Raw genomic sequence first — 26,687 nt, 5'->3', positions numbered from 1 at the left:
CAACCAGGTAATGAAGCAACCAGGAATGAATGTGTGTTGTTCTATGTCGGCATAATAGGCCTTAATTTTTTTGAAAACTACATTGGTCTAATGACTATAGTCACATCAGATCAATAAGTTATCATGCTGAAAAGCTTTGTTGTGGAAAAACTACAGACATTTCCACAAATTATAGACAACGCTTGGTTTCAACAAGATGGATCAACATCACACACAGCACGAATAATCTTGATGGTTGTTGTAGACCAGTTGTTTGGCAACTTTATAATTTTGAGAAATGGTGACATTCCTGGCATCCCAGGTCCCCTGATTTGTCAGTGTGTAATTTCTTCTTGTGAGGTCACCTTAAAAGCAATGTGTATAGTAGTCGATCTGATATTAAAGAACTAAAAACCAAGATCAATACAGCAACTGCTGAAATTCCTACTGAAATTTTGCATCAAACCTGCAGAATTTGACTATGAGACTGCAGGAACGCCCTTGCAGAGCACCTGTAAAATGTGATCTTAAAAAAATTAATTTTGTGTGTATAGTCATAAATGCCTTGCTTTTTTTAAATTTAAATGTTAAAAATAAATTTAATATATTTATTTAAAAGAATACTTAATTTTCAAAATTTCCCATTTCCCTTAATCACCTGTATACATGCAAGTGTGTATGAAATCACAAGATTGATGTCACCCACTACAATTTCCCCCCACAATAAACCTTTTCTATGGCCCCTGTTTAGGATGAAAAAGAATTTTTTCTGTCTTATATTTTTCACTGTAACAAAAAATACTAATCTTCACCTTTTTTTTATTGCAAAAAAATCCCTCTTTGACAAAGCAGCTAAAATGTCTTAAACTATACAAAAAAAAAAAAAAAACAAAATGCGGGTTTTAAAAGGGTTAAGCTATTGATACAAAATTGAACTTGCATCACTCTGAGACTCTGGGTTAACCATTTAATCATATGTACGCATTACATTGTACTACCTTTAACATAACATCCTTTTTAAATTGATAGTACTTTGTTAAACTGGAGGGAAAAAAAACAATTTTTTTTCTTTAGGATAAGAAAGTATGGCATTATTATGATATAGCAGAGTATATTAGTTATGATCAAATAAAAGTTAAAAAAGGTTTCTGAACAGGTATCATCCAGTCATACATTTTACTAGACACAGTAAAGAAGAATGTTCCAAAAAGTTTACCTTTGACATTATGAGCGAGTGGTAATCCTCTTGTTAAAAAATCTTTAGGCTTTCCAAGAATTCTGATACTTTGGACAAAATCTAATTTTTACAAACACTGACACTTGATAACATGTAATTTGACAGCTAAAGGAAAAAAAGATGTGGTTTTAATTTGTTTATAGTGTAATTATGTAATTTGACAGATAGTTTTAGTTACATTATGTTTTAGCCAATGAGTTTAAAGATTGCTGATGATAGTAATAATAATAACCCTCAGGGATGGTTTTATAATTTGATAGGAGGCCCTTAAATTTGTTGATACTGGTGACCCAGGTGAGCCGAGCAAGTTGGTTCTGTGCCTGGATAAGACATCCCAAGTTTCTGATGTCCACAATCTCTTTCTAATTTGAAAGCCATCTACACTTTTGTTTACGGACATGAAGCAGGACTGGTGCACACCAGTAGGTGTGTCAGCAGCTTATCAATGGTGAATCCTTTGCTCAAATAACATACAGTAAGGCGTCAAATGGTGTATCAGTTACTGAGATCACAATCAGTCCATACACATAGTGGATTCCTTCCGAGGATGGGAACAGCTGTACCCCTCCACAGTAGACTGATGAGTTGCTACCTGGATCATCTTTATTTTTACATGTATTGTTGCTTGCAACTGTTGGGTGACCATCCTTGCAGAATGTGGTCAGAAGAGATTTGAATGGACAATGAACATACTTCCTTTGACTTGCCAAGTTTTACATATAGATATTTTTTGTAGGCAATTCTAACGCTAGAGATTTTCACAAAAGGGGTACTTATTTGATCCCAAAGATTTTCTATGCATTGGATAATTCATCAAGATATAGGCCTATAACCTGCCTTGTACTATTTATAATATACTAATATCTATCCTGCAGGCCAAGGTCAATGAATATCTGTAAGGCATCAGATAATAGTGGAGGATCAAAGAGGAAGGTTGCAAAGTGATATGGCAAAGAGGAAAATTGGCTGTATATGGCATATGTTGATTACAAGCGTGCTTTAGACTCAGTCTCATACTCTTGGCTTTTGGAGGTGCTAGAGGTGTACAAGGCTGTTCCTGTCATCATTAAGCCTTTGGGTAGAATTATGGAGAAATGACAAACATGTCTTCAGCTGTGCACCCCGAATAATGCCCCAACCAATATTGGAGATGTAAACATATGCTGAAGAATTTTTCAAGATGATGCCGTCTTGATTTCCCTTTGGTTTTGCTTGGAACTAAACCCGTTACTCACACTGTTGCCAACTGTTAATAAGGGTTTCCAGTTACGCCAATTACAATGTTCTCATGTATTTGGATGACATTATGCTTGTCTTTGACAATGATGGAAATTTAAAGAGGCTTGTTAAGCTGGTTGTACGGTTCAATGTAGATATACACATGAGCTTTGGTTTGGACAAATGTAAAGCTGGTTGTATGGTTCAATGTAGATATATGCATGGCCTTTGGCTTGGACAAATGCCATGTCAATGCAATAAAGATCCAATAAATATATTTGCAGTTCTACTTGTTACATATAATTCTGGTTTTGTAAAGTGGACAAAAACGAATCTTGAGGGCCTAAATTGTATCTTGCAGATGATGTTTACAAAGTTCCTTGTGCACCATCCAAGGAGCCTGATTAATCAGTTTTAATGATCCAGGAAGAAATGTGGTAGAGAGTTTTTGGTTTTCTTGAGTTAATGCAAAATAGCTGCAGAACCTCAGGAATTTCTTTAGAGAAAGCAGTGTTGTCCTTAGCTTACTCCACAGGAAGGTGTAAGAAGTGATATTCCCTTAACTCCACTACAGCTAAATGAGGATGATTTCCAGCCCTTGACCAAGGCCCACACAGTTGATGAGAAATTGGATGGATAGAGGAAAAGAGCACCAAAGTAGATTCATTGTATGCCTCATGCATTATGATTTCTTTCAATGGCTAGAAGGTGAAGGTTGTTTGCCGAGACCAAGAGCCATGTACTTGCTACACATGACAAAGTTGTCAGCACCCTCAGTAACAGGAAACATGTAATGAAAGGCCCTATGGTTACCTCAGAGCTTTGCTGTATGTGTGGCAAAATGAATGAATCCACTGCACATAATCAGCAGTTGTTAGCTTTGTCACCAAGATACTAAACAAATCATCAATGTGGCCAAAACACTACATCAGCATATACTAAGATTCCTGAAAATACCTGATTCTTTAAAATACTTTAACCTGACTTGATACTTTTAAATTCCGTCCAGTACTTCCCATATACTCCTGTATCTGTGCTTTAAAACATTAGGTGTTTATTATAACTGTGATTCTCATAAGTCAGTGGAACATAATTGATCTGACAGACAAGCAGGTAAAGATTAACCTGGTTATAGATGTCACTATTCCACTGGAAAACAACTTGAGGAGGAAATATTGTGAAAAGTTGAGTTACAGAGATGTGGTAGATCAAATGAAGATCTGGGACCAGAAAGAGGTATACATTGATCCTGTTCTGCTGGGTGTGGTTTCATACTTGTTTCATGAATCATTTAAGACCCTCGGTATTCCAGCTAGCTTATTCTTACTAATGCAGAAGGCTGTCCTCGTGAACATCTGTAATAAGTAAGGAGAAATATAACATCTGATCCTAGCAGCTAGCTTGTAGATGATATGAAACAAGAAAATTAAGCCTAAGCATAATGTGATACCTCTTTTTGGATAATTATTGTCTCATGTCTCTGTAATACCATAAAATTATAAATGCAATAGAATCGTTTTAAGCCTTACAATGGGAGGTTAAAGTGCTAAAAATTGGTTATAAACCATATGATGGTGGTGTAATAATCTTAAAGACGAATACGAATAGTTTTATATCATTTTCTCCCCTTTTCTCTTAACCAATGCAATATTGTTTTATTTCAAGAATTAGGTTTTTAAAAAATAGAAGCATCCATTTTTATTTTTTAACCTGAGTTTTACATGAATGCAAAACAAAAAATATTTTAATATGCCTTGTTACCTAATAAATCTTTTTCTTTGTTCCTGTCCAATTTGGGAATCATTTGTTTAAAAGGATACAAATTATTTCCAAGTAATAGCCATTTTGGCCAGGAATGGTTACTTTTAAACATTGAAAAAGTTTTTTTTTGCGAAGTCGGTAAGAAAATCTTATCCTAATTGCTGCCAGAAAAAGGTTGAATGACAACAACCAAACTCTTTTGTTGTGTTACATAATGAATGTATCAATTTTTTTAACATATGAAATGTTCAAAATAAAATGCAGGATTTTTTCTAAGCTTTAAATACACACAGCAAACAAAGGGACCAATAACTTCAATTTATTGCACTATTAAAATTATCTATTAAAAGCATGACTCTTATTTCTACAACATACTGGGAAAAACATAAAAACTACAAATGGTAAACGAACCACTGAGTATGGGGGGGGGGGGAGGATAATCTAGAAATAATTCCATTATCCATTTACCTGAAGTTTATACACTTGTAGATATTTACATTTTCTCTTTTGATAAAATATTAGTTGAAAGAATAATAGGTCAATATAAAGGAATTTTTGTAAAATTAATAAGCTGGGATTATCAATAAAAAATAATTCTAAAAATTTGCATGTTTTCCCCACTTACTAACTGACATGGAAGTATTAACTTATTTATATACATTCAGTTAGCAGATGATGTTCAGAATTAAATGCTTATGTATAATTTGCTGTTTTTTAACTGTAATTTTACAGTGAAATTATTTATTTATCCAAAATTAATTTTTGCAAATAATGCCATCATCTGAACTTGGACCATGGAAGTTAGCATCCTGAAACTTATGTAATTAAGTAGTTTGTACAGGAGTTTCAACTATCAAAGAATTACTCATTTTTAACCATAAAGGAACAGTACAATCATTCCTTTATGATTACTGTTCACACGTTTTAAAATATCATCAATTAAATGGGTAAGAAATTTAACAAATGGTACTTTCAAACCTCAAGTAACTTAGGTTGCGTGTGAATTATAACTACTAAGGAATTTAATATTTTTTAACCACAATTTGTAAGTACATTACAATTTTTTATTGCACTCACATTTTACAAATAAAGCAATGTCCAAAAGAGCATCAGCTAACTGAACAAGGAAATTACCATGTGGTAACCAAAGTTTTTCAGTAATTAACTTTGTTTGAATTTTAACTATCAAGGAATTTTCAATTTTTTAACTGTAATTGAATGATACAATTAATTTTTTTAATTTTAGAATGTTTTTGAAACATTTAGTGTAGAAAATATAATCCGTTAACTAAACAACGAAGTTCGGAGATGATAATACAAATCTCAAACAACTAAGGTTACATATGAATTTTGACAGCCCATGAATTTACTTTTTTTAAATCATAATTAATCAGTACAGTTTTAGTTTTTATATTTTTACAAATAATCTCATGTTGAAAACTTCATTCATCTGCTAATTGAATATGGAAATTAGTAGGCAATATCATGAGATCTTGAATAATAATGGTTTGCAATAGCATTTTAACTATTCAGTAGTTTCCCATTTTTTAACTATTTAACCATTTACATGATTGGTACAATATATTATTCGTTTTTTCTTCTAAATTTAATTTTGAAAAGATTTCACTCATTTACTTCTTGATTCAGTTAGCAGATTTTATCTTGAAACTTAAGTTAATTCTGATTGTGTATGAATTACATCTATGTTGTAATATCATGGCTTTTATCCATTATCTAGCCTTACATTTAATTTTTTAACCGTCAAAGTACCAAACAAATTTGTTGGTAAACTTATCTGTTAACAAGGAAGTTACAAATAGTATTTAAAAAATCTAATTTAATTATGATTGTCTATGAATTTGAACTAATGAAGAATTTCCTATCTCTAATTCATTAATACATTTTGTTTTTTTTTTATCATCTTCATATTTTGAAAATAGATTTCTGTTGTAAAGATCATTTTTTAGCTTGCCAATGCTAATTCCTAAATTTTGTAATTACTCAGAGCTTTCTATATATTATAAATATATACATAAATATTTTACTTTTAAGTCATATTCTGAAATGTGATTAGTCTCACAGACAGGAAACAAATCTATATATCTTGATCAAATAAATATAAAGTAATGGAATTCACTTTCTGTTCTCACCACTACATTAAACTTGAGAAGATATGCTAAAAACCAAGCATGGGATAGAATTTGTTTCATGGACTCATCAATTATAAATAGACCAATAAATTGGGAATCAAATCATCTTTCAAAATTTCCATTGTTTTCTTGATCAGAATATTATATCAAAATATATTAAAACTTAAATAAATTTATAGAACCTCATTTTTCAATTTATTCATCCAGATCAGTTATTTTTAACACAAATAGTGATGGTTGTTGTAATTTAATTAATCCTTTTAAAAACTCCTTTGTTAAACTGTAAATAATTAAAACAAAATCATAAAGAATCACTACGCATTAGTTCACTAATTATTAAAAACCACAATAATAATATCTAATTATATATAAAATCACTACCTTGCATTTTAATAAAAACTATACTGCTGATGTAATCACAAATATTCTTTCTATCTTGAAAATTGTTACTGCGTATGCTATGAAGGTGGTACATGTCCTCTAAAACAGTACATAATTTTTGACTGATCACAGCTGGTAATTTTGGCATTTCCTCAGCAGATCTTCTTGAATAATGTTCCTGGAAAATGACAAAATGTTACAGTTGAATATATATAAATTGGTATCAATAAATGAATGTCCAATACAGAAATCAATGGAGAGGTGCTTTTTGATTCTTACATCATATTTAAAAATATCCTGTATTGTACCATGGTGATATTGGATGTTTTTAAACGTGACAACAGTATACACATGCTGGGCTGATGTCTTAATATTTTTTGACTATACATAATTTTAAAAATGTGTATTTTATAATTAAGTTTGCTGATGATAGAGCTGTTGCTCTGAAAGTACTTCAGACAAATAGATAATTGTTCTTGTTTTTTATGAACTGTATCTGGTAGTATAAAAGTAGTATGAGAATTACTTAATAATTATTTGATGCAATGATCGTAATGTTCAATAAAATAATAATGTAAACATTTAACACAATAACTTTAAGTCTTAATTAAACTCAAAATTAAGAGAAAAGAAGACCTACTGATCAATAGAACCTCTTAATTTGTGAACACTGTTTACTCTTTACACTAGTTGAAATTCATTTATTATTACCACTCTAATAAAATGTAGTGGATATAATGTTTAAATAAAAATTTATACACAAGAGAGAGTAATTTATAAAGTTACTGGCATTAATGATTTCCTGCTTTTAATGATATTTTTTTAATAAAATTATATTCTCATAAAATAATATACTATTATTAAATATACTACTATACAGTTGTTCGGAAAGTCTGGAAGTGGCTTAATTAAAGAAAACTGAGTGTTACTACATTACCAGAATAAATGTAGTTGATCACTCTTATCAAAGAAACTGCTCTGAGTTGTGTTTGAGATTATTGTTGCCATCTTAGATCTCCATTTTAAATTCAACTTTATTTTTTTACATGGCATGGTGGTCATATTATAGATGATTTCAATGTAGATTTAAACAGGAAAAACTTTAGTGAAAAACTCGCATCCATAGATATTCATATTTTAGATATTGACAATTACAGTGTCCAGATTGGGGTAAAACAGCCACCACAACCTCTATTCCAGATAAATATTTTCGGTAGAAAGGAGGATAACTCCATATCATGCAACATTGAAATTTCATACTAGAAATGATTCTGCAAATTGTTTTCCAAAAGCTCTTCTAATTTCTTAATTATCCAATATTTATCATTACAATATTCCACAACAAAATTCTAAAAATACGAAAAAACAACTGATTCACTGCATTTATTTATTTAAGTAATTATTAAAAAAAACCTATTTTTAATTATTTACAAAAATTATTTTTTCAAGAAAATTAATAACATAATAAAAACATTCTGAATGTGTATTAAAATCGCAACAGATGTTCAAAGTGGCCTCCTACTTGTTGATAAAATCCTGTATGCATGTAAAAATTACATACAGCATTCTGAATTGATTTTCATGAGATTTCAGCAGATTCAATTTAAATTCTTTAGTTCTTCCAGATTCTCTGAAATAATTTTATAAATTTAGTATTTCAAATTTCCCCAGAAGAAATAGTCTAATGGACTTAAATCTGGTGATCATGGAGGCCATTTGATTTGTTCTCTCCTACTGATCCATCTGACTGGAAAAATATCATTCAAGAAAGTGCGAACTTGAAGAGAATAGCGAGCAGGAGCTATTTCTTGCTGAAACCATGAATTTTAAAATTTTGTCATAATAATTTGATTTCAAAGCATACCTTCATACAAGTCAGTAGAGCCCGTCAAATGCTCTGGAGAAATCACTTTGTGGGATCGTCTTCAACTGCTAGGTGCAAGCCCCTTGGATAACCGGAATGTCATCGAAAAAACAGCCTTTCATCTTCAACCTGAGTTTCAGGAACAGAAAATAGTCTGTTGTAGCCAAGTCGGATGAATAGAGCAGGTGGGATAAGACGGTGATTTGATTTGCGGCGTAATAATGTTAAAACTGTTGCCAAGTGCGCCGAGACACTGTCGTGCAAGAGAGTCCAACTGTCCGGATCCCGCTACTTGGGCTGGATTCAATGAATGCAACGGTTCACATGTTACATTACTTCCAAACAGAATTTAGAATTCACAGTTTGACCAGTTGGGGCAAATTAATGATGAATCAGGCCCTTTGAGTTGAAGAATGCAATCAACATCATTTTCACTCTTGATTTTTACTGCCTGACATTCGCCGGTCTTTGTGCTCTAGGACTCAATCAACCAGCGGATTGACGCTTCGTTTGCATATCATACATGAAACACCAGCTTTCATCCCCCGTTACAATTGTTTGCAAAAAATTTGGGTCACTATCGGCTGTTTCAATGAAGTCTTGAGCATAAGACACACCTGTTTTTGTTCTTGGTCAGGAAGTCTGGAACAAAACGAGAACAAACCTTTTGGCGGTTCATTTTTTCTGTTAGAATTGTATGTACCATATCTTTACCCATGTTTAGCTCTTCTACTATGGCCCGAAGGGTAAGATGAGGTTGTTCGAGCAGGAGCACGCACACTTTCACAATAATTTTGTCACTAACAGCTGTTGATGGCCTCCCGCTCTGTTTGTTGTCATCCAACAACTCTCTACCATCTTTAAACTGCTTCCACCATGTGTATGTTGTAGTATCAGATGCGGCTTCATCACCAAATGCTTGCTGTATCATAGAATAAGTTTTAATGAAAGATATTTAAGTAGAATACAAAATTTTATTGCGCTTCTCTGTTCCACGTCGCGAGCTCACACAAGGTCATATGAACACAACGTACATGGCTGAATATAACTCGAGACTGGAGTGACAAAACGTGATATTTTGTAGACACACTCGTCAGACATTGTACTACATAGTTCCTTGGTTGTCTGAAAAATGGCGCTACTTGTGTCAATTATAGACATTTAGTTTGGGAAGTTTTCAGACCTACTGTGTATGTTTATTGACATTTCCATTCAGCATAAAAGTACTCTCATCTGAAAAGACAACAACTGTTATGAAGTTTGGGTTCTTGATAATCCTGTTCATTGTAATTTCACAAAATTCAACACACTGATCAAAATCATCTTCCAATAATTCCTGATGCAGCTGAATTTTGTAAGGCTTTATGTGGTTGTCAGTCAAGACTTCATCGATGGAGGATTTGTTCATATCAAGGTGCCTAATAATCAAAATTGAGATGTGAGGATTCTCCGTTACCTTTAACATGACATCTAGTTTTACATCTTCATATAAAGTGGATTTAGGTCTGCCAAATTTGAAACAATTTTATATAATTCCATATCCCTCAAATATTTGTACTATTTTGTACACTGTTGATTTTGCAATCGGAACATGATCAGGAAAAGTGTCATTAAATAAATTTCTTACTTGGTCATACAATCTTACTTGATTGCCATACCCATGCATCATTAGAAGAGTTATCTGTTCCTACTCACCGAGTTTAATTAGCTTGAAAATAAAATAAAACAAAAAGAAACATGAATTACAAAACTAGATAAACTAATTAATTAATGAAATAATAAACATCAGAAACACTAACAAGAAAACAAGATTAACTAATTCATAAATTCAACAAGGAAACAGACATCACACTTACTGCTCACCTATTCTAAATGAGAGAAAATGGTAAAATTAAACTGCACAAAAATGAAGCTGTTGCCAACCATGCAAAGTAAAATTTTTGAGTTTAATTTTAAAATAAATATTTATTTAATAAAACACTTCAATTTTTATTTCTGAAATAATTATTGTTTAATTAAAATTATGATGCATTCTTTCAATAATTTTACATAAGTCATCTACCATCTTCTCTAATTTCAAATAAATAAATGCAGTTAATCAGCTGTTTCTAATTTTGTTATCAAATATCATAATGATAAATTTTGAATAATTAAGTAATGAGAAGAGATTTTGGAAGATGGTTTGCAGAATCATTTCTAGTATGAAATTTCAATTTTACATGATATAGAATTATCCTCCTTTCTACCAAAAATATTTATCTTGAACAGAGGTTGGGGATGGCCGTTTTACTCCGATCTGGACAATTTAACAGTCAATGTCTAAAACATGGATAAGGCTATGGATGCGAGGTTTTCACTAAAGTTTTTCCTGTTTAAATTTACATTGAAATCATGTATAATATGACCACCATGCCATTTAAAAAAATAAAGTTGAATTTAAAATGGTGGATCCAATATGGCAACAATCTCAAACACAACTCAGAGTAGTTCCTTTAGTTTCTTTGATGCAGTTATCAACTACATTTATTCTGGTAATGTAGTTACACTCAGTTTTATATAATTAAACAGTTTCCAGACTTTCTGGACACCTGTTTACTATATATACATATCTTTATGAAAATTCAAATAATTCATCAACGTACTGGACCACTGTGCCAATTAACCTCAAGCAACAAATTAACCACCAAATACAGCAACAGAAAAGCGTAAAAAATTAATACCAAAAGTCAACTTTCATGGGATCCCAGATCATCAGTCAGTACATAATTCTACAATTACATCAAAAAACAAATAAAAATTTAAGAGAACATAAATCCTAAAACTTTGTTCATATTTTTTGTTCGAAGAAAAACAAAAAATATAAAATTAAAATAAGAAATGCAATTTTTTCTTACCAAAGGTAGGTTTCAGTTTCACTTTAGTATATGTGAAGTAATTTAATTATTCATGAGTTCTTACACACTTGAAATCCAATTTGAGCAACTTGCTGATGTTTTGTTACAGTAATTTACAGGTTGTTAACTGATCTAGATGATTATCTTACTTGGTAGAAGATGAAATAGAAAGATAAAAAGTGAAAGCTTCTGAAATTTTAGGTGAAAAAACCAACTTTTTATTTTCAAAATTATTACTTTTAATAAAAATACTACAAACCTTTCTCATTTTTTCAATGCTTTAATTGAGGAAACTGAATATATATTTTAATCAGCTATCAGTATAGCCAACTAATAAAATAAAAAATTTTCTAAAATAAACTTAATTTTTCACATTTTTTTGAGAAGCTGATTTTTTTCTTCAATTTTTTGTAGTATCAAAAATACTGATTGAAGAAGGCTTGGTTTAAAATACATTTTCTTTTCCTGCTTTGATCTGTTTCATTTTACATAAAAAATATTAATCTTAAACATATATTTGTTTTCAATTGGCTTTTCTTGTATCAATTTCCTCAAAATTAAATTCTCTACAAATTTTGATGTAAGTTTTATCTGTTTATTGGCAATTTAAAAAGTCATTTTTTTATGTCAAACCTAATAATGTTTTCTGACTTGAATTTTCTTGGCTTTACAATTTTCTCAGAAGCTACAAGTGACATATTTTTTAGATTAGGAATTTATATCTTTTAAAAATAGTTTTGGTAAAAATTTTCAAACTCAGTTAACTATTTTGATTGTCTCAGTTAACTATACAAACTTTTGCTTTTTACCTTTTTTATTTTGTAAACTTAAATTATTTTGTACACCAGATTGTTTTTTGTATCAGGACTGCATTACACCATCTCTCACTAGCCAGCAAAAATCATTGAGTTTTGATATAGTGGACTGGCTACTTAGTGTAGTTTTTTATGATTTTATAATTTATACATTCTTTGTAACTTAATAAATAAAAATATATGTAGAATAACGATTTTTATTTAGAATATAAAATAAGTCTTAAATATGAATGAATAAATTATTTAGAACAAAACCATTAATAATTTAATAACTTCCACATGATGGATCTTTCTAGGTAAAAAAGTTTAATTTTGAAAAGATCATCAACTAAAGTTGATCTAAGAATAGAAAGACATCTCTTGAAATGAGAGTTCTGTTTATTACTACATTATTAATTTTTTTTTTTTTAATTTACACATATGCATTTATTTTCTCATATAAAATGCACCATCAAACCTAATGCACGCCACCTTTTTTTACACACAAAATTAAAAAAAAACAGTTTTCTAAGAAAGTTATAGAAAATTCAGAAAAAAATAATTCAAACGTCTTTAATATTTATATTCAAATACAAGTAATTATAAAAAATGATTTTTAATACATAACAAAAAATTTACCCGGTATTCTTAAAAATATTATGATATGTACAAAATAAATCAGTCTTTAAATTATAAAATGATTTGAAATAAATGATCAGATGTACAGATAGTCTTTTCTTACTCAGGAATGTAATCTTCTGAAACAGATTTAACACAACATTGTCGTAAACACTGCTACCATTGATTATGTCATCCTCAGCATTATTCCACAGAATGTTGTCTTCTGTTGTATCCAGTGTATTTGAAATGCAGGATTTTTTTTAAATAATTTTTTAACTGAATAAAGAGGTTGAAAACCAAAGTACACATTGATTCTAATGCGTACTCCAATTTTTTAAATTTAATATTTTTTTAAAAAAAGGTGTACACTATAGTTGAGAACGCACAGTAGATTCTGGGAAATTCAACTAAAAATGCATAATAAAAAACAAACTAATATTATTTAATATTTTGAATTTGTTCTTTTTAACTGCTGTTTCAGAACAAATCAAATATGCAATACAACTAAACATTGTAAGGAAGAAGAGGATCTACATAAGTAATACAATTACCTCCAATTTTAATAAATGGTTTTTATTATTTATATGTTGCTTTATAGTGTTATAATCACGACAGAAAGTTCTGCACAAGCCACACTCTATATTTTCATCAGGAAAGTTAATTTTTCTCTGTAACAAAAATGAATGCTTTATAATATAAAAAATATGAGGTGTGCTATTAAATAATGAGACTAATGCTGCTACAGAAGAACTGCGCATGCGCCAAATTCATACAACCGACAACTGTGTAGCATGAAGCCTTTTCTTTTGATTGTTGGCACTCCAGTTTCTGTAGACATATTAGTCTGGCTGTGGCCTTCGTTTGGATAACATCTGTTTTTTTGTTTTGCTGAAAAAATGATGTGTTTTATTAAAGCAAAGAATTGTGAAATCTCACATGAAACTTGGAAAAACCGCTACTGAAAATGATCTTTTATTAAAAACAAGTATATGGCAATGAATGTTTATCACATGAATGAGTTTTTGAGTGGTTTAAGAATTTCCAAGATGGCCAAGAAGACGTTGAAGACAATGATCAAAATTCAAAATGATGATTTTTTTCGATATTCATGGGATTGTATACCTTCACTGGATTCCTGAAGGTCAAACCATTACTACCTTGAGGTCCTTGCTCAACTCCACGAAAAATAAGAAAAAATCACCTGAACTGTAGAAGAACAAGTCATGGGTTCTTCATCAGGACAATGCACCGGCTCACTTTGCACTGTCTGTCAAGACGTTTTTAGACAAGTATAATATCCCAGTTTTAGACTATCCACCTTTTTTGCCTGACCTGGCACCATGTGACTTTTATCTGTTCCCCAAGGTCAAATCTGCATTAGAAGGAACAAGATTTCAAACCACTGAAGCTGTGAAAGAAAAAGCAGTACGCGTCATGAAAGAGCTCACAGAAGAAAACGTCCAGTACTGTTTTGAACAATGGAAAATTAACATGAAAAAGGATAGAGGAGGGGTGTTTATTGAAGGGGATACCTAAATATGTATAAATTTAAAATAAAATATTTTACAGCACTAGTCTCATTATTTAATAGTCACACCTTGTATATTTAATTTCCTTTTAAACATAAGTCTTAATTTAATACAATGCTTTCTAAATATTTCTACCAATAAACTAGAATGCACTCAAGTATGTACATGGTGTTACATGCACAATTTAAAACAATTTATTAATGGCAGGTGAAAACTGCTTTTTCTGTCCAACTAAAAGTGCAATTAACAATAAATTCAAGAGGCAAAGAAATATTCAAACTGTTGTGCGTATTACCATCTTTCATGCTATGACAGAGTGATTAAATCTAATAATGCTGGACCCCTTAAGTGTTATGTTGTGATCAACCCCCTCACAATCTGGAAGTCAATGTAATTCAGTTATTGATCGTGATTTTCTTACTCAACTTCAGTCACTTTGGAATAATATCAAACCTCAAACAAAAAGGATTTATCTACTCATGTTGACAAGCTTGAAGTCAACATTATGGATAAACTTTTCAAATCACAGAGAATACAAACAAACATGAGGAGCATATTGTTGATGCCTTTAAGAGAATTAATATAATTAGCAAAAAAGTGGATGTCCAAAGTGTTAAAATGGAAGACATACTTCATCTGAACTATTTGAATATAAGCACGGAGAAGAAAATGCGATAATTTATAATGTTCCAGAATCACAAACCATAACGAAGACAAGATTAGTTTGTTAGCTTCACTCGATGATGCTCCATACAATGCCAATCAGATTAGTATTTATTGCCTTGGTGTTGAAAATATGAATAGGATTCATCTGCTTACAGGTGTTCTTAAATCAAAAGAGCAAGCATCATGGATTTTAATTAACTCTAAAGAAATTGACCAACCAAGTACAAAATGTATACATGCTAGAACTCCAAGGTAGTGTGGTTATTTTCAAAGATTGTTACATGAACTAGACAGAAGGAAGAATTCTGGAAAATCCAAACATATCATCAAATACATCAATGGAATTTCAAAGATTATTGAAAAGAAAAATAAGCCATCAAAATCAACCAAAAAAGGGTCAAATCACTTACAGAATAAACTAAATATCTATTAACTGAATGTACACAGTATTAAAAATAAGCTAGCAGAATTCAAATCCAGTTTTTATACATGTTCAATTGAATACAATATAATTGCGTTTACTGGAACCTGGTTGGATAATACAGTTACTCAGAATTAGTCAAAGCCAGTAACAAAACTTATATGGATAGAAATTTTAGTTCTAATAAGTGTCAAGGTGGTAAACTACTACTTTATGTTAAAGTGTCTCTTCAAAGTCAAATATGTCAAGCAAATAATCATGGTGCTGAATCTATTTTCCTCAAACTAAACTACGTGGCAAATAAATTAATTTTTTAGCTTAGTGTATATGCCACCGTCTGATCAAAATAATAATGATGTTTATTTAGACACTTTGAATTATTATTAAACCCTTGATGCAATTTACGATGCACATTCTGATTGTTCATTTATCACAAGTGGTGACTAGTCTACCACTATTGATGGACTACAAAAAATGATCTAACTGTTGCTTAAGGCCAACCTACATCAGAACTGGATAATCAGAAGAGCAGCTTACTGATAATCAGTAAGTTGTGTTGTGGAAATTGTGGATAAGTGCCATTATAAACAGTTAATTACATATGCTAAAAGAAGTTGGGAATTTTTTGGATCTGTTTTTCATTGACATTTTAGATATTAAGTATGAAATCTGTTTAGATCCACTTTGCATTAGTGATAGTTTCCACAATGCTTTCTCAGTTTCTGCTTGATTTAATGTCTGTTCTCCTTTGTTATTTAAAGAAACTGTTTTTTATTTTTAAAAAATGAATTTAATTGGTTTAACAAAAAAATATCTGAAACTATTAATTGAAATGGATTAAAGTTGAATATTTCTTCTAGCCAGATTGATAAAAAAGTATATAAATTTTACAGTATACTTTATGAACTTATAGCTTGCTGCAGTCCTACTAAAATAATTACTTCTTCTAAATATCAATGTTGGTTCAATTCAGAATTAAAAACAAGCAGTAAAACTGTAAAAAAAACATGATATTTATAAAGAAAATCCATTTGAATATACTTATAGAGAATTTAGTATCTAAACAGCAATTTGGAATAACCTTTCCAACCTAGCCTTATAAAATCTACATAAATAAAAACAAAAATGAGATTAAATGTAATCCAAATAACTTTTGGAATTTTCTGATACCAAAAATAAAAACAGTCATTTTGACCTGACAGTGTTTGTTACTAAAGTAAAATTTCTGAAAATGGATTTGAAACTATTTGCGGATTACTATACTCTAATGAGTCATCCAACTCTGTTACTGCCAATAGTACAAGCGAATGTGATGATTACTTATACAGTAGCTCAATGTTGATGAGTTTTATCAAACTAACCAAAGAAAAAAATATTATGAAACTGCAACATTTAAATGAAAGCTTGAGCACTGGCCCTGATGGCAGTTTATTAAGTAGTTTAATACATTTATCAAACCTCTTTTACTCATTTTTAATGAATCACTTCTACTTGGACAATTTTCATTTGCATTGAAATGGTCTTTTTTTACTTCTGTTTTCTAGAAAGGTGACTACAAATTCTGTAATTATTGTTATATAATATTTAATCTTATTTTTGCTACTTTAATTTTGTTTTATTCAACACTATTGTTGAAGAAGATTTATTGCACTTTTTAAGAAATATTATTTCAATAAAACAATATGGGTTCATGGTCAGTCATTCTATTTGTATAAATTTAATTGCATATACAGAATACATTGTAAAAAGATTCAATTCCAATATTCAGGTTGACTATGTTTATACCAACATGAAATCTGCTTTTGATAAAGTCAATCATGATTTACTTTTAAAAAATATTCAATTAAGGAATTATACATACGGTATTATATTGGACAATCATTCTTAAAAAATTGTGGAAGGTGACCCACTGCATCACTGTCGTCGAAATTGCATCAGAGGTGGGCACAAGTGTTGGGAGTGTACATACAATGTTGTCAGACACTCTTGGATACAACAAAGTGTCAGTGAGGTGGGTTCCAGGGTCATCTCACTGAGGTACAGAGAAATGTCTGGAAAGACACTGTCAACGGCTTCTGAATCACTTTGAGGAAGATACAGGTATTTTTGGACTGTATTGTGACCTGCAATGAAATGTGGATCTACTACTATACCCTGGAAAACAAGAGAACAATTATGGTGTGGAGGAAAAGTAGAGAGGAGGCACAAGCAAGGCCAAGAAACACTTATAAGCTGGAAAAGTTCTGGCAACTGTTTTGGTACTAAAATGGTGTGCTGCTGATTGATTTCCAGCAAGAACAAAGGATGGTAAATGTGGCATACTACTGCCAGTAGTTGGAAGACATCAAAGCTGCTTATTGCAACAAACGATGCCAGCAACAATTTGCGATGTCCTCCTCTACAACACAAGGCTGCAGACAGCAGCTCAGATTCGTAAACTCGCTAAAATTCATTGGACACCTCTTGAACACCCATTGTACAGTCCAAACTTGTCACTGTGTGATTTTCATATGTTTGGTTTGCTGAAAGAAACTTTAGGAAGGGAAAAATTCAATGATTTTGAATTTTATTTTGTGCACGTATTGCCACAGTCAGGCAATACGTGCACAATTGGTTGCTGGGGCAGCCATCTTGTTTTTTTTAATGAGGGGATCAGGAAGCTATCCAGTGGAGAAAATATTATTTCTGTAGAAGGAAACCAGGTAGAAAAATAAGATAATTTATTGTAATTTATCTAATATCAATAAAGCTATATAAATAGATTCCGGTTTATATTTGAATGACTCTCACGCAAAACCTTAGTAAAGTTTATTTTGACATGCTTTGGAAATATGGCCCCCGAACACTGAAATATCAAATTAAATGGGAAGGGTTCAACACAGATTTTTCTGAATCTATTCCTATTGCATCAGGAGATCTACGTGTTACTTCGAACATAACTTTACTGAGATTTTAAAAATTCTGAACTTTTGTACTATTAAATTATATTAAAGATCTACTATTTTTATTCAAAATTGTAAAATCACAGACTGAGTCATCAGAACTGTTAGGTTTTATTAATTGGCATGTAACTGCAAGATAATTAAGACCAATAATATTATTTTTCATGCAAAGTTAGATGTGATGAATTATCCAATAGATGTTTTACTAAGATTGTGTTAGTACATTCTATGTGCAGCGACACTGACTTTATATGTCATCCTTACAATCTTTCAAAAATGTAATATGAGTTTTTTCATTTGGATAACCAATACTTCAACTTTACAATGTATTAATTATAACTTTATACATATTCATAAGTTTAACTATACTATTTTGATATACAAATCAAATTATATGTAAAAAGGGGTATTCACACATATATTCTTCAAATAATTAAACAAATAACATAATATAGTAACTTTATTTCAGTGGTATTTTATACAGGAAGAATACTTTTAAGAGTAATATTTTTACTGTCATAAACAATACACTATTAAACATGCTGTAGTGTTTCAGCACACAACTACCAAAAAATCATTCAGCCAATAAAATACATAGCATACTGTACAGATTTGTTGGGGATGGTCTTTTTGGTCATTGAAACTGAATGGGAGCTAATCATTGTCAAGAGTTTAATTAAAAAGAAAAGTTAAGAAATAAATTAAATATTAAAAAACACGACAGCTGAAAAAAATAAAATTGTTGACAAATATTGCTCTTTTAATACAGGATAATCGAAGAGGATGCAGGTGACAATTTTTATATACATATATATTTTACAAATTCTTTAAATTTATTTAAACATATATATATTTATACAGCCTATGACACTTCTGGTAATGTAAGGATTCCAAGTGTTCATACATCTAAATTGGTTCAGCTGTTGAGCTGCTACAGTGAAACAAACATACATACATACATACACTCATTTTCAGGCAGTCGTATAAAAACACTAGTTACATGAATAAAATTGATCATTTAATCTATCGAACGATAGACTTGAAAAAATCTATCAGATGAATGAGTCGTTTTTGAATAACTCACATCTCAGTGCTTCATTCTGAATGATTTGGAAACCTCGTATCTCATACATGAGATGAAAGTTATTCAAAAACAACTCATTCATCTGATACATTTTTTCAATTTTTTAAAATTTATTTAAGCATATATACATACTTATACAGCCTTTGACACTCCTGGTAATGTAAGGATTCCAACATGGGGTCATACATCTAAATCGGTTCAGCCGTTGAGCTGCTACAGCGGAACAAACATACATACATAAACCCTATATACATTATACTTCTTTTTGGGCAGTCGTGTAAATAAAAAAAGGGATTATTAGTAAATATTTAGCAATAAAATTGTGGTGCACTGGGTGATTGCACACGGCTCGCTCTATGACTTTCTCCTGCTGGAAGCAGTCCATTGCCAATTAATTTATAGACATTTAATTTAATTTCTAAGAGTAGATTATTTTTATTTATTAATAAAAGAAAGGGATTATTAGTTAATATTTAGCAGTAAAAAGAACATGCTTACATGATCGAACATATTGCCAATCAAAAAATCATAAGATTTTTCTTAAATGTTTATAAACAATAAATAACAACAGTAATGATAATTATAAAATAGATTTTCCTACCATAATTCATTCATTCATTATTGTAGCAGATCTTTAATACAACTATTTTCAATACAAATAAATCAATACTGAAAATACTAAAATCAGTTTGGCCATTGAGCTGCTACCGTGAAACAAACATAATTACAAACATACACCCTAAAAACATTGTACTCCTTTTTATATATCTTTTAAACTGATAAATAATTCAATAAAATATTTAAATGATAATAAATTTACACCATGGGATAAATTTAACATGAGTAGCATTTATATAATTGTAACTAAATATATATCAGTAGACTAATAGATAATTTAAACAAGGATTTTTACATTTGAGAGTTCAGAAAAATAAATCTTTTTCAAATGTTGTTTATCACTTCACAATAGTATGCAATAAAAGTTAAGAGAATATCTAGAGATAAATAAAAATATTAATGTGTTAAACATTTAAAATATTACATTTACAAATATCAACACACTTATAAATGAACAAGTAAATTTTGAACACAAACTATTTAAACTCCTATTTAAACCTTCTTTTATTTTTTATTTTTAACCTCTGTGACCACTGATGGGTATTACTTCAGAGGATGAGACGAATGAAAATTTTTGTAGCATGTGAAAATGCCATACCCAGGACCTCCGGATGAAAGGCCAAGACGCTACCAATTGAGCCACAGAGGCCAGCAAAAACTGACTCACCTGGTTTAATTCAATTGGTCATAACAACTACATGAATTTACACACAGTGATGGTTATGAGTAACCTAGTATAGTATTTTATGATAGACCCCCAGATTCTAAAAGATGACATAAACTGGCATGTTTGTATTAACCTTGTTATTTTGATGTGTTTGTGGGTGGATTTTTATTAGTTACAACACAATACATAAATAAATAAAAAATACACACGTATAATTACATCTTTTCACACAAATAATGTCCAGACATAACCAAGTACCATGCAGCAGCAACAAACAACAGCAAAACAACAATAATAAAATTACTTGTCCAGTAAGCGGCTGTATACAGTGTACTCTCTTTATGTACTCAAATCTAGGATCATCAATACTCTCAAGTGAATCTTTACATGTTCTTATGTTCCTACCGGTCATCTTTGTGGAACGATTGTCTTCATTATGGAATTGTTTTCTATTTGTTTCTCTCTGTACTGAGCTGAAACACAAAAAAATATTTTAATTCATTAAAAAAAAGACCAACAAATTTATACCATACACAAATGAACATGTTGAACAATTAACAAGTAAGTCTTGCATTAAAACAACAAACTGGATTCCTTTTGATCAGAGGTTCCACATGGAAAATTTTGCAGGGAATATAGTGCTTTGGGAACAGAAGACTATGGACAAAGCATAAAATAAAATAATCATTCTGCAATCAAACACAGGCATATTCCGTACGCTTAGTATAAAACATTCCTTTATTGATTCTTTTCTTTAAAAAGAATCATACATATTTTCAACAGCTCTTTTTTATCAATTAGCATTTAATTTATCATTGTTAAAACACGGTATTTAAATTAACAGCAATACTGCTTTGTTTCTTAGAAGATGATACAAAATGATCAATGTTTTTTTGGAATCCAAAAATAATGAGGATCCATTTATTCTCCTTTAGACTGAAGGTTTTCTACAGGAATCTCTCGAAGTAAGAAATAATCTTAAGACATACACTAAAAGTTTATAGTAACTATTTTTATCTAATTACAACCTGCAATATGAAGGACAACAATTCCCACTCACAGATGCTTGAAGAGCATTTTTCACCTTAATATCATTCCACTAATGATTATGTTAAAGAATACTTAAAATACCAGTTATCTACTTTTAAGTCTTTATTGTTCTTTAAAACAACTAGAAGGTAGAGTCGGGAAACTATAATAACTGAATTTTTTTCAGAGTATGATTGATCATCAGGCTGAGCAGATAATTTCAATATTATTGGTGAAAAATGTACTGGAAGTATATATAAGTATCTACATTTCTATTTTTCATATTGCTGGTTTGTAATTAGCTACAATATAATTCCAGTACTCCTTTATTACATGTCTAGGTTAAAAAAAAAGTTTTCCATTAAAGTTATTTCAAATTTTTGATCCTAACTTTTTTTTCAGGGATTTACATAAAATGAGTTCTGCGCAAGTAAAGCATGGACAGTTTTGTCAGACAATTGGGAAAAAGCAGTAGTATCCCATTTGGAATTTCAGAAAGTATTACAATGATTAAGTTTATGTATTTTAATTTAGCAGTTTTCATTGTTTTGTTTAAATGAATCCTGAATAATTTGAAAAATTTATTAAAATTTTACAGTGGGGGGCATGGTTAAATTGATACCACTGATTTTTTAGCCTTTACTCACCTCCAACAACAAAAACTTTTAAAAGGATCACACATTTTGATCCACAGTTAGCACCACACATTTTTCTTACTTTGAAAAGGGGCTGTGATAGTAAGGGATCCTGAACCAATTTGACATCACAGAATCTTTTACATGTCATATGTTTTGAAAATAAAAGTTTGACATGACAAATATCAATAATAGAAGTTAGGAAGAGGGCTTAGGATACCTGTCTTCAATGTACTCAAAATTATGATATTATAAATCTCTTTTGTAGCCCCTAGGAACAGACCAAAGAATGGATTGAATATACCATTTGTCAATTTTTATTTAAAGGAGGCTAGAGGCCCTGAGACTCAATTGTACTTGAAAACCTTTAACGCCATATAGTCTGAGTTTCTTACTTATCTATACAGATAGAACATTTTGGAAAAAGAACTGTTAATAATGCCAATATTTCAATATCTTTTTGTTCATTAAGGAAGGCTAGGAGAGGTAGAAACCCTGAAAATGAAGGCGGTTTTGAAACTTGCATTAATTTTCCTTGAAAGCAGACTGCATTTTGAAAAATAATGGTTTGCATAAAGATTTTGTAAATTTAATGTACTTAGAAGTCTAGGGTGCCTGAAGGTGCAAGGGAGCCATAATTCTGTAACAAATTTGAAATTCTTACTGATGCACAAAAGCAGAAACATTTTTAAACAAACAGTTTGAATGTCACAGAATATCAAATGTTGATAGTTTTGAAAGGTACCATTCCTGTACCTCTTCCTATTTAAATATATTCAGACTGGAAACATTTTATTTATTAGATATATTTATCATTTACGTTGTTAATAGTTCTCAAATAGTTTATAATATAGTTATTAGGTTTAAATGTTCTATTATAGTTCTTCATTGTTTATTTGTTCAAGTTTCTGTTATTTTATTATTATATTTATATTTAAAAAAGTTTTTAGTTTCCTTATCATTTAAAATTAAAATTCATTCATTCATTAATTTAAATTTAAAATTCAATTTTTTCCTTATTGTGCAATGTTATCTTGTTTCATTTTTTGATTTTCTGTGATAGTACTTATAAATTAATTCTTATAACTGTTTAGCCACTTGATTTAGGTATAATAGTAACAAATTCAGATTTAAAAAATATCACTTATATGTCTAACCCATTATATGAGAAGTGGATCAAAAAGTAAGTTATATCCTTGCTGTGTGGTTGAACTGAAAGGATAATTTTTTGTGGTGGCAGCACTGGTTGTGTTGTCTTTACCTTCCCCCAGCAGCAATTCTGTACAACATTCAGTACATGTGTAGTGTTGTTATTAATATAGCGTGTCCTCTAGAGGTTTTGTCCAGCACAGAAGTGCATTCTGTAGTCTGATTTTTGTGAGCAAAAAATTACAATTGCTGTGACATTTATCACCAAATTGTTGAGGTATACAGTGAGAATCAAGTGTCACACCTCATGATCACAAAATGGTGCTAAATGTTCAGAAACTGAGAACAAATGTATGCTGGGCATCCTTCAACTGTAAACACGACGGGTAATGCGGAACGCGTAAATGAAATGATCTGGAGTAACTGGCGCATTAAAATTAGAGAAATTGAAAGTGTACTTAACATCAGTTGTGGTAGTGTGTTTGCGATTATTCACGATCAGCTTGGTTACTGTAAGATGCGTGCACAATGGGTGTCACATCTGTTGACTGACAACCAGAAACATGAACATTTTGCATCTGCTCTTTCTTTTCTTGAAACAAGTCATCACAAAGGATGAGAGCTGGGTGCTTCATTAGACTATTGAGACTAAACGAGCATCACATAAATGGAGACACAAAAATTCAATGCAGCCAAAAAAAAAGTGAAAACATCCTCACATGTTCGAATGGTTAAGCTGACAGTCTTTTTCAATTATGAGGGAGTTGCTTACAGTGAATTTATGCCCCGAGGAACAACAATCAATGCTGAATCATACTGTGAGACTTTAAAAAATTGTGTAAAGACATTAAAGATCGAAAACTCAGAAGATTGAGTGATGGGGTAGTTTTTCTTCATGAAAACGCTGTGTGACAAAGGAGTTACTGCAAAAATTCAAGTGGGAAGTGTAGTCTCATCCGCCTTACATCCCTGATCTAGCACCCTGCAACTACTACCTGTTTCGTCCTCTCAAGCAAGACCTAGGAGTGGAACTTTTCATTAATGATAATGAACTGAAGGAAGCAGTTCTTAAATGGTTGAAGAAAATTGGACAAAACTTTTATTAGAGTGGAATCGAAAAACTTATGACAAGGTATGAATTGTGTTTAGAAAAACTTGCTGATTATATCGAAAAATAGATAAAAATTTTTTGTTCAATAATAAAAAAATTCTTACAAATATGTTTTTTTCATAGAGGGGGGTGTAACTTACTTTCTGATCGTACCTCGTAGTACATATTACATGTACCATATGCCATGTATTGTTTTTTTTTCCAAAATGTTGCATATATATTTCATGACAGATAAACGTACATAAACAGTATTATGAATACATAATACTTAATTTGAAAATAAATATAATTTCCATTAGTGACGTTTCTGATTATTCTAATTATGTTGTTAACAAGATAAATATTTTCACAATTGCTAATTATTTTTTTATTAGCTCTTGGGTTTTGGGTGAATCTTGGGAGTACTCTCTTATTGTCACTGCAAACCATTGTAGTTGTATTGGTGGTTTATAGGTTTTTTATTTTCTTTATTAACTCAAAATAGTTATATAATTTTATGTTTTAATTTGATTTACGTTCTTAGTATTTTGAACATGATTTTGGTTGAAACAGCTGATGTTTTAAAGTTTATTAGAAGCTGTAATGGCATGGTCCAGTTTATGTATTTCCAGTAAGTGTGTAAGATATGAGGCTTACGGTCAGTATGGATTTAACCTTGTGATTGTTTTTTTTTTTTTTTTAATATTTACAGGCATCGACTACTAAGGTCATTAGCCCTCATCACATTCTTAGAAAGAAGTTAGTATCACCATCAGGATCGTCATATGTAAGGGTGTAAAGGGCCCTTACATTTTATTTAAAAGCACAAAACTACACAAAAACATTAAGACACAAACAACAAAGACAAACACAACACTTACGGGGTGTAAAGGGCCCTGATATTAAAATTTGAGATAAGGTTCTCATAAGACCATGAAATTAAAAATACAACTTATCAATACCATTTCCTTCTACCAGTCTCGTTTATAGTTTGTTTAAGCACCCTTGGGGCGACCAGAACCGCCATTGAGCAGTATATCAGTCGCGTCAGGGCGCCGTGGCAGTTGACTCCTCCTTATAAATAGGCTACAGGCATAGACCACGCCCACCCATGGCTCGCGCCCTCAGTTTACCCTTGAGGGTCCCCCATGCCATCATTGGACACACCCCGACTCACTGCTCTTGAATGCAGACGAGCCAGGACGGCCTAGGCAAGAGGGCTACCTCCCGTCACTACACGTGCCACGCTTCGACACTCCCATATACATAATGAATTCCACTTAGAGATTCTTTACACAGCTTTAAAAATTTTCCAACTTTTACAGACTTCTAAGAAGTCCACTGGCGTGTAAAAATGCAACTATCTTTTCTTCATTTCCATTGTCCAGATCAGCAGTAATGTCACTTCTTAGACGGAACCTCTTTCTGAGGCCCTCATATATTGTACACTCTTCTATTAGATGCTTAATTGTAAGTGTTTTATTACAAACACCGCACATTGGTCTCTCTTTGCCGGTTAACAAATATGAATTTGTCAATCGCGTGTGACCGATTCTAAGTCTGGTCACAGCTACTTGTTCACGGCGAGTCAACTTAAAGTCGCTTTTCCATTTATATGGAGAAGTTTTCACTGAGTTTAATTTTGTATTTAAACTCCTCCAATCAGTATTCCATTTGTTTCTTACGATGTTTGTTAGACAGTTTTTAACATCTGCCACTCTTACAGGAAATGCATCCAAATCATCGCAGATTGTTGCCTTTCTGGCAGCTTCGTCTGCGCTTTCATTACCTGTAATACCAGCATGCCCTGGAGTCCATACAAATACGCATCGCTGTCCTCGTTGGTTTAGAACATACAAAATGGACAGGATGTTTGCAATTAGGACATCCTTAATGTTCTTGTTCCGAATTGCAACAAGTGCACTTAGAGAATCGGAACATATTAGCACTCTCTCTTC

At 31.1% G+C, this 26,687-nt stretch overlaps 1 protein-coding gene across 3 annotated transcripts in view; it reads right to left on the bottom strand.

The window, feature by feature from the left end:
- Positions 1-26,687, bottom strand: part of LOC142323246 (terminal uridylyltransferase 4-like) — a 133,297-nt gene that overhangs the window by 66,197 nt on the left and 40,413 nt on the right. For all 3 annotated transcript variants that reach the window (XM_075362629.1, XM_075362631.1, XM_075362630.1), the window contains exons 3-5: positions 21,131-21,299; positions 13,451-13,567; positions 6,727-6,904 (exon numbers count right to left, since the gene is read on the bottom strand). In XM_075362629.1, coding sequence (XP_075218744.1) covers positions 6,727-6,904; positions 13,451-13,567; positions 21,131-21,299 — 464 coding nt within the window. The remainder of the gene's footprint in view (positions 1-6,726; positions 6,905-13,450; positions 13,568-21,130; positions 21,300-26,687) is intronic.

This window comes from Lycorma delicatula, chromosome 4 (genome assembly GCF_047948215.1).
Source record: "Lycorma delicatula isolate Av1 chromosome 4, ASM4794821v1, whole genome shotgun sequence".
NCBI classification, from domain to species: Eukaryota; Metazoa; Arthropoda; class Insecta; order Hemiptera; family Fulgoridae; genus Lycorma; species Lycorma delicatula.
This window is presented reverse-complemented; position numbering and strand designations above follow the sequence as displayed.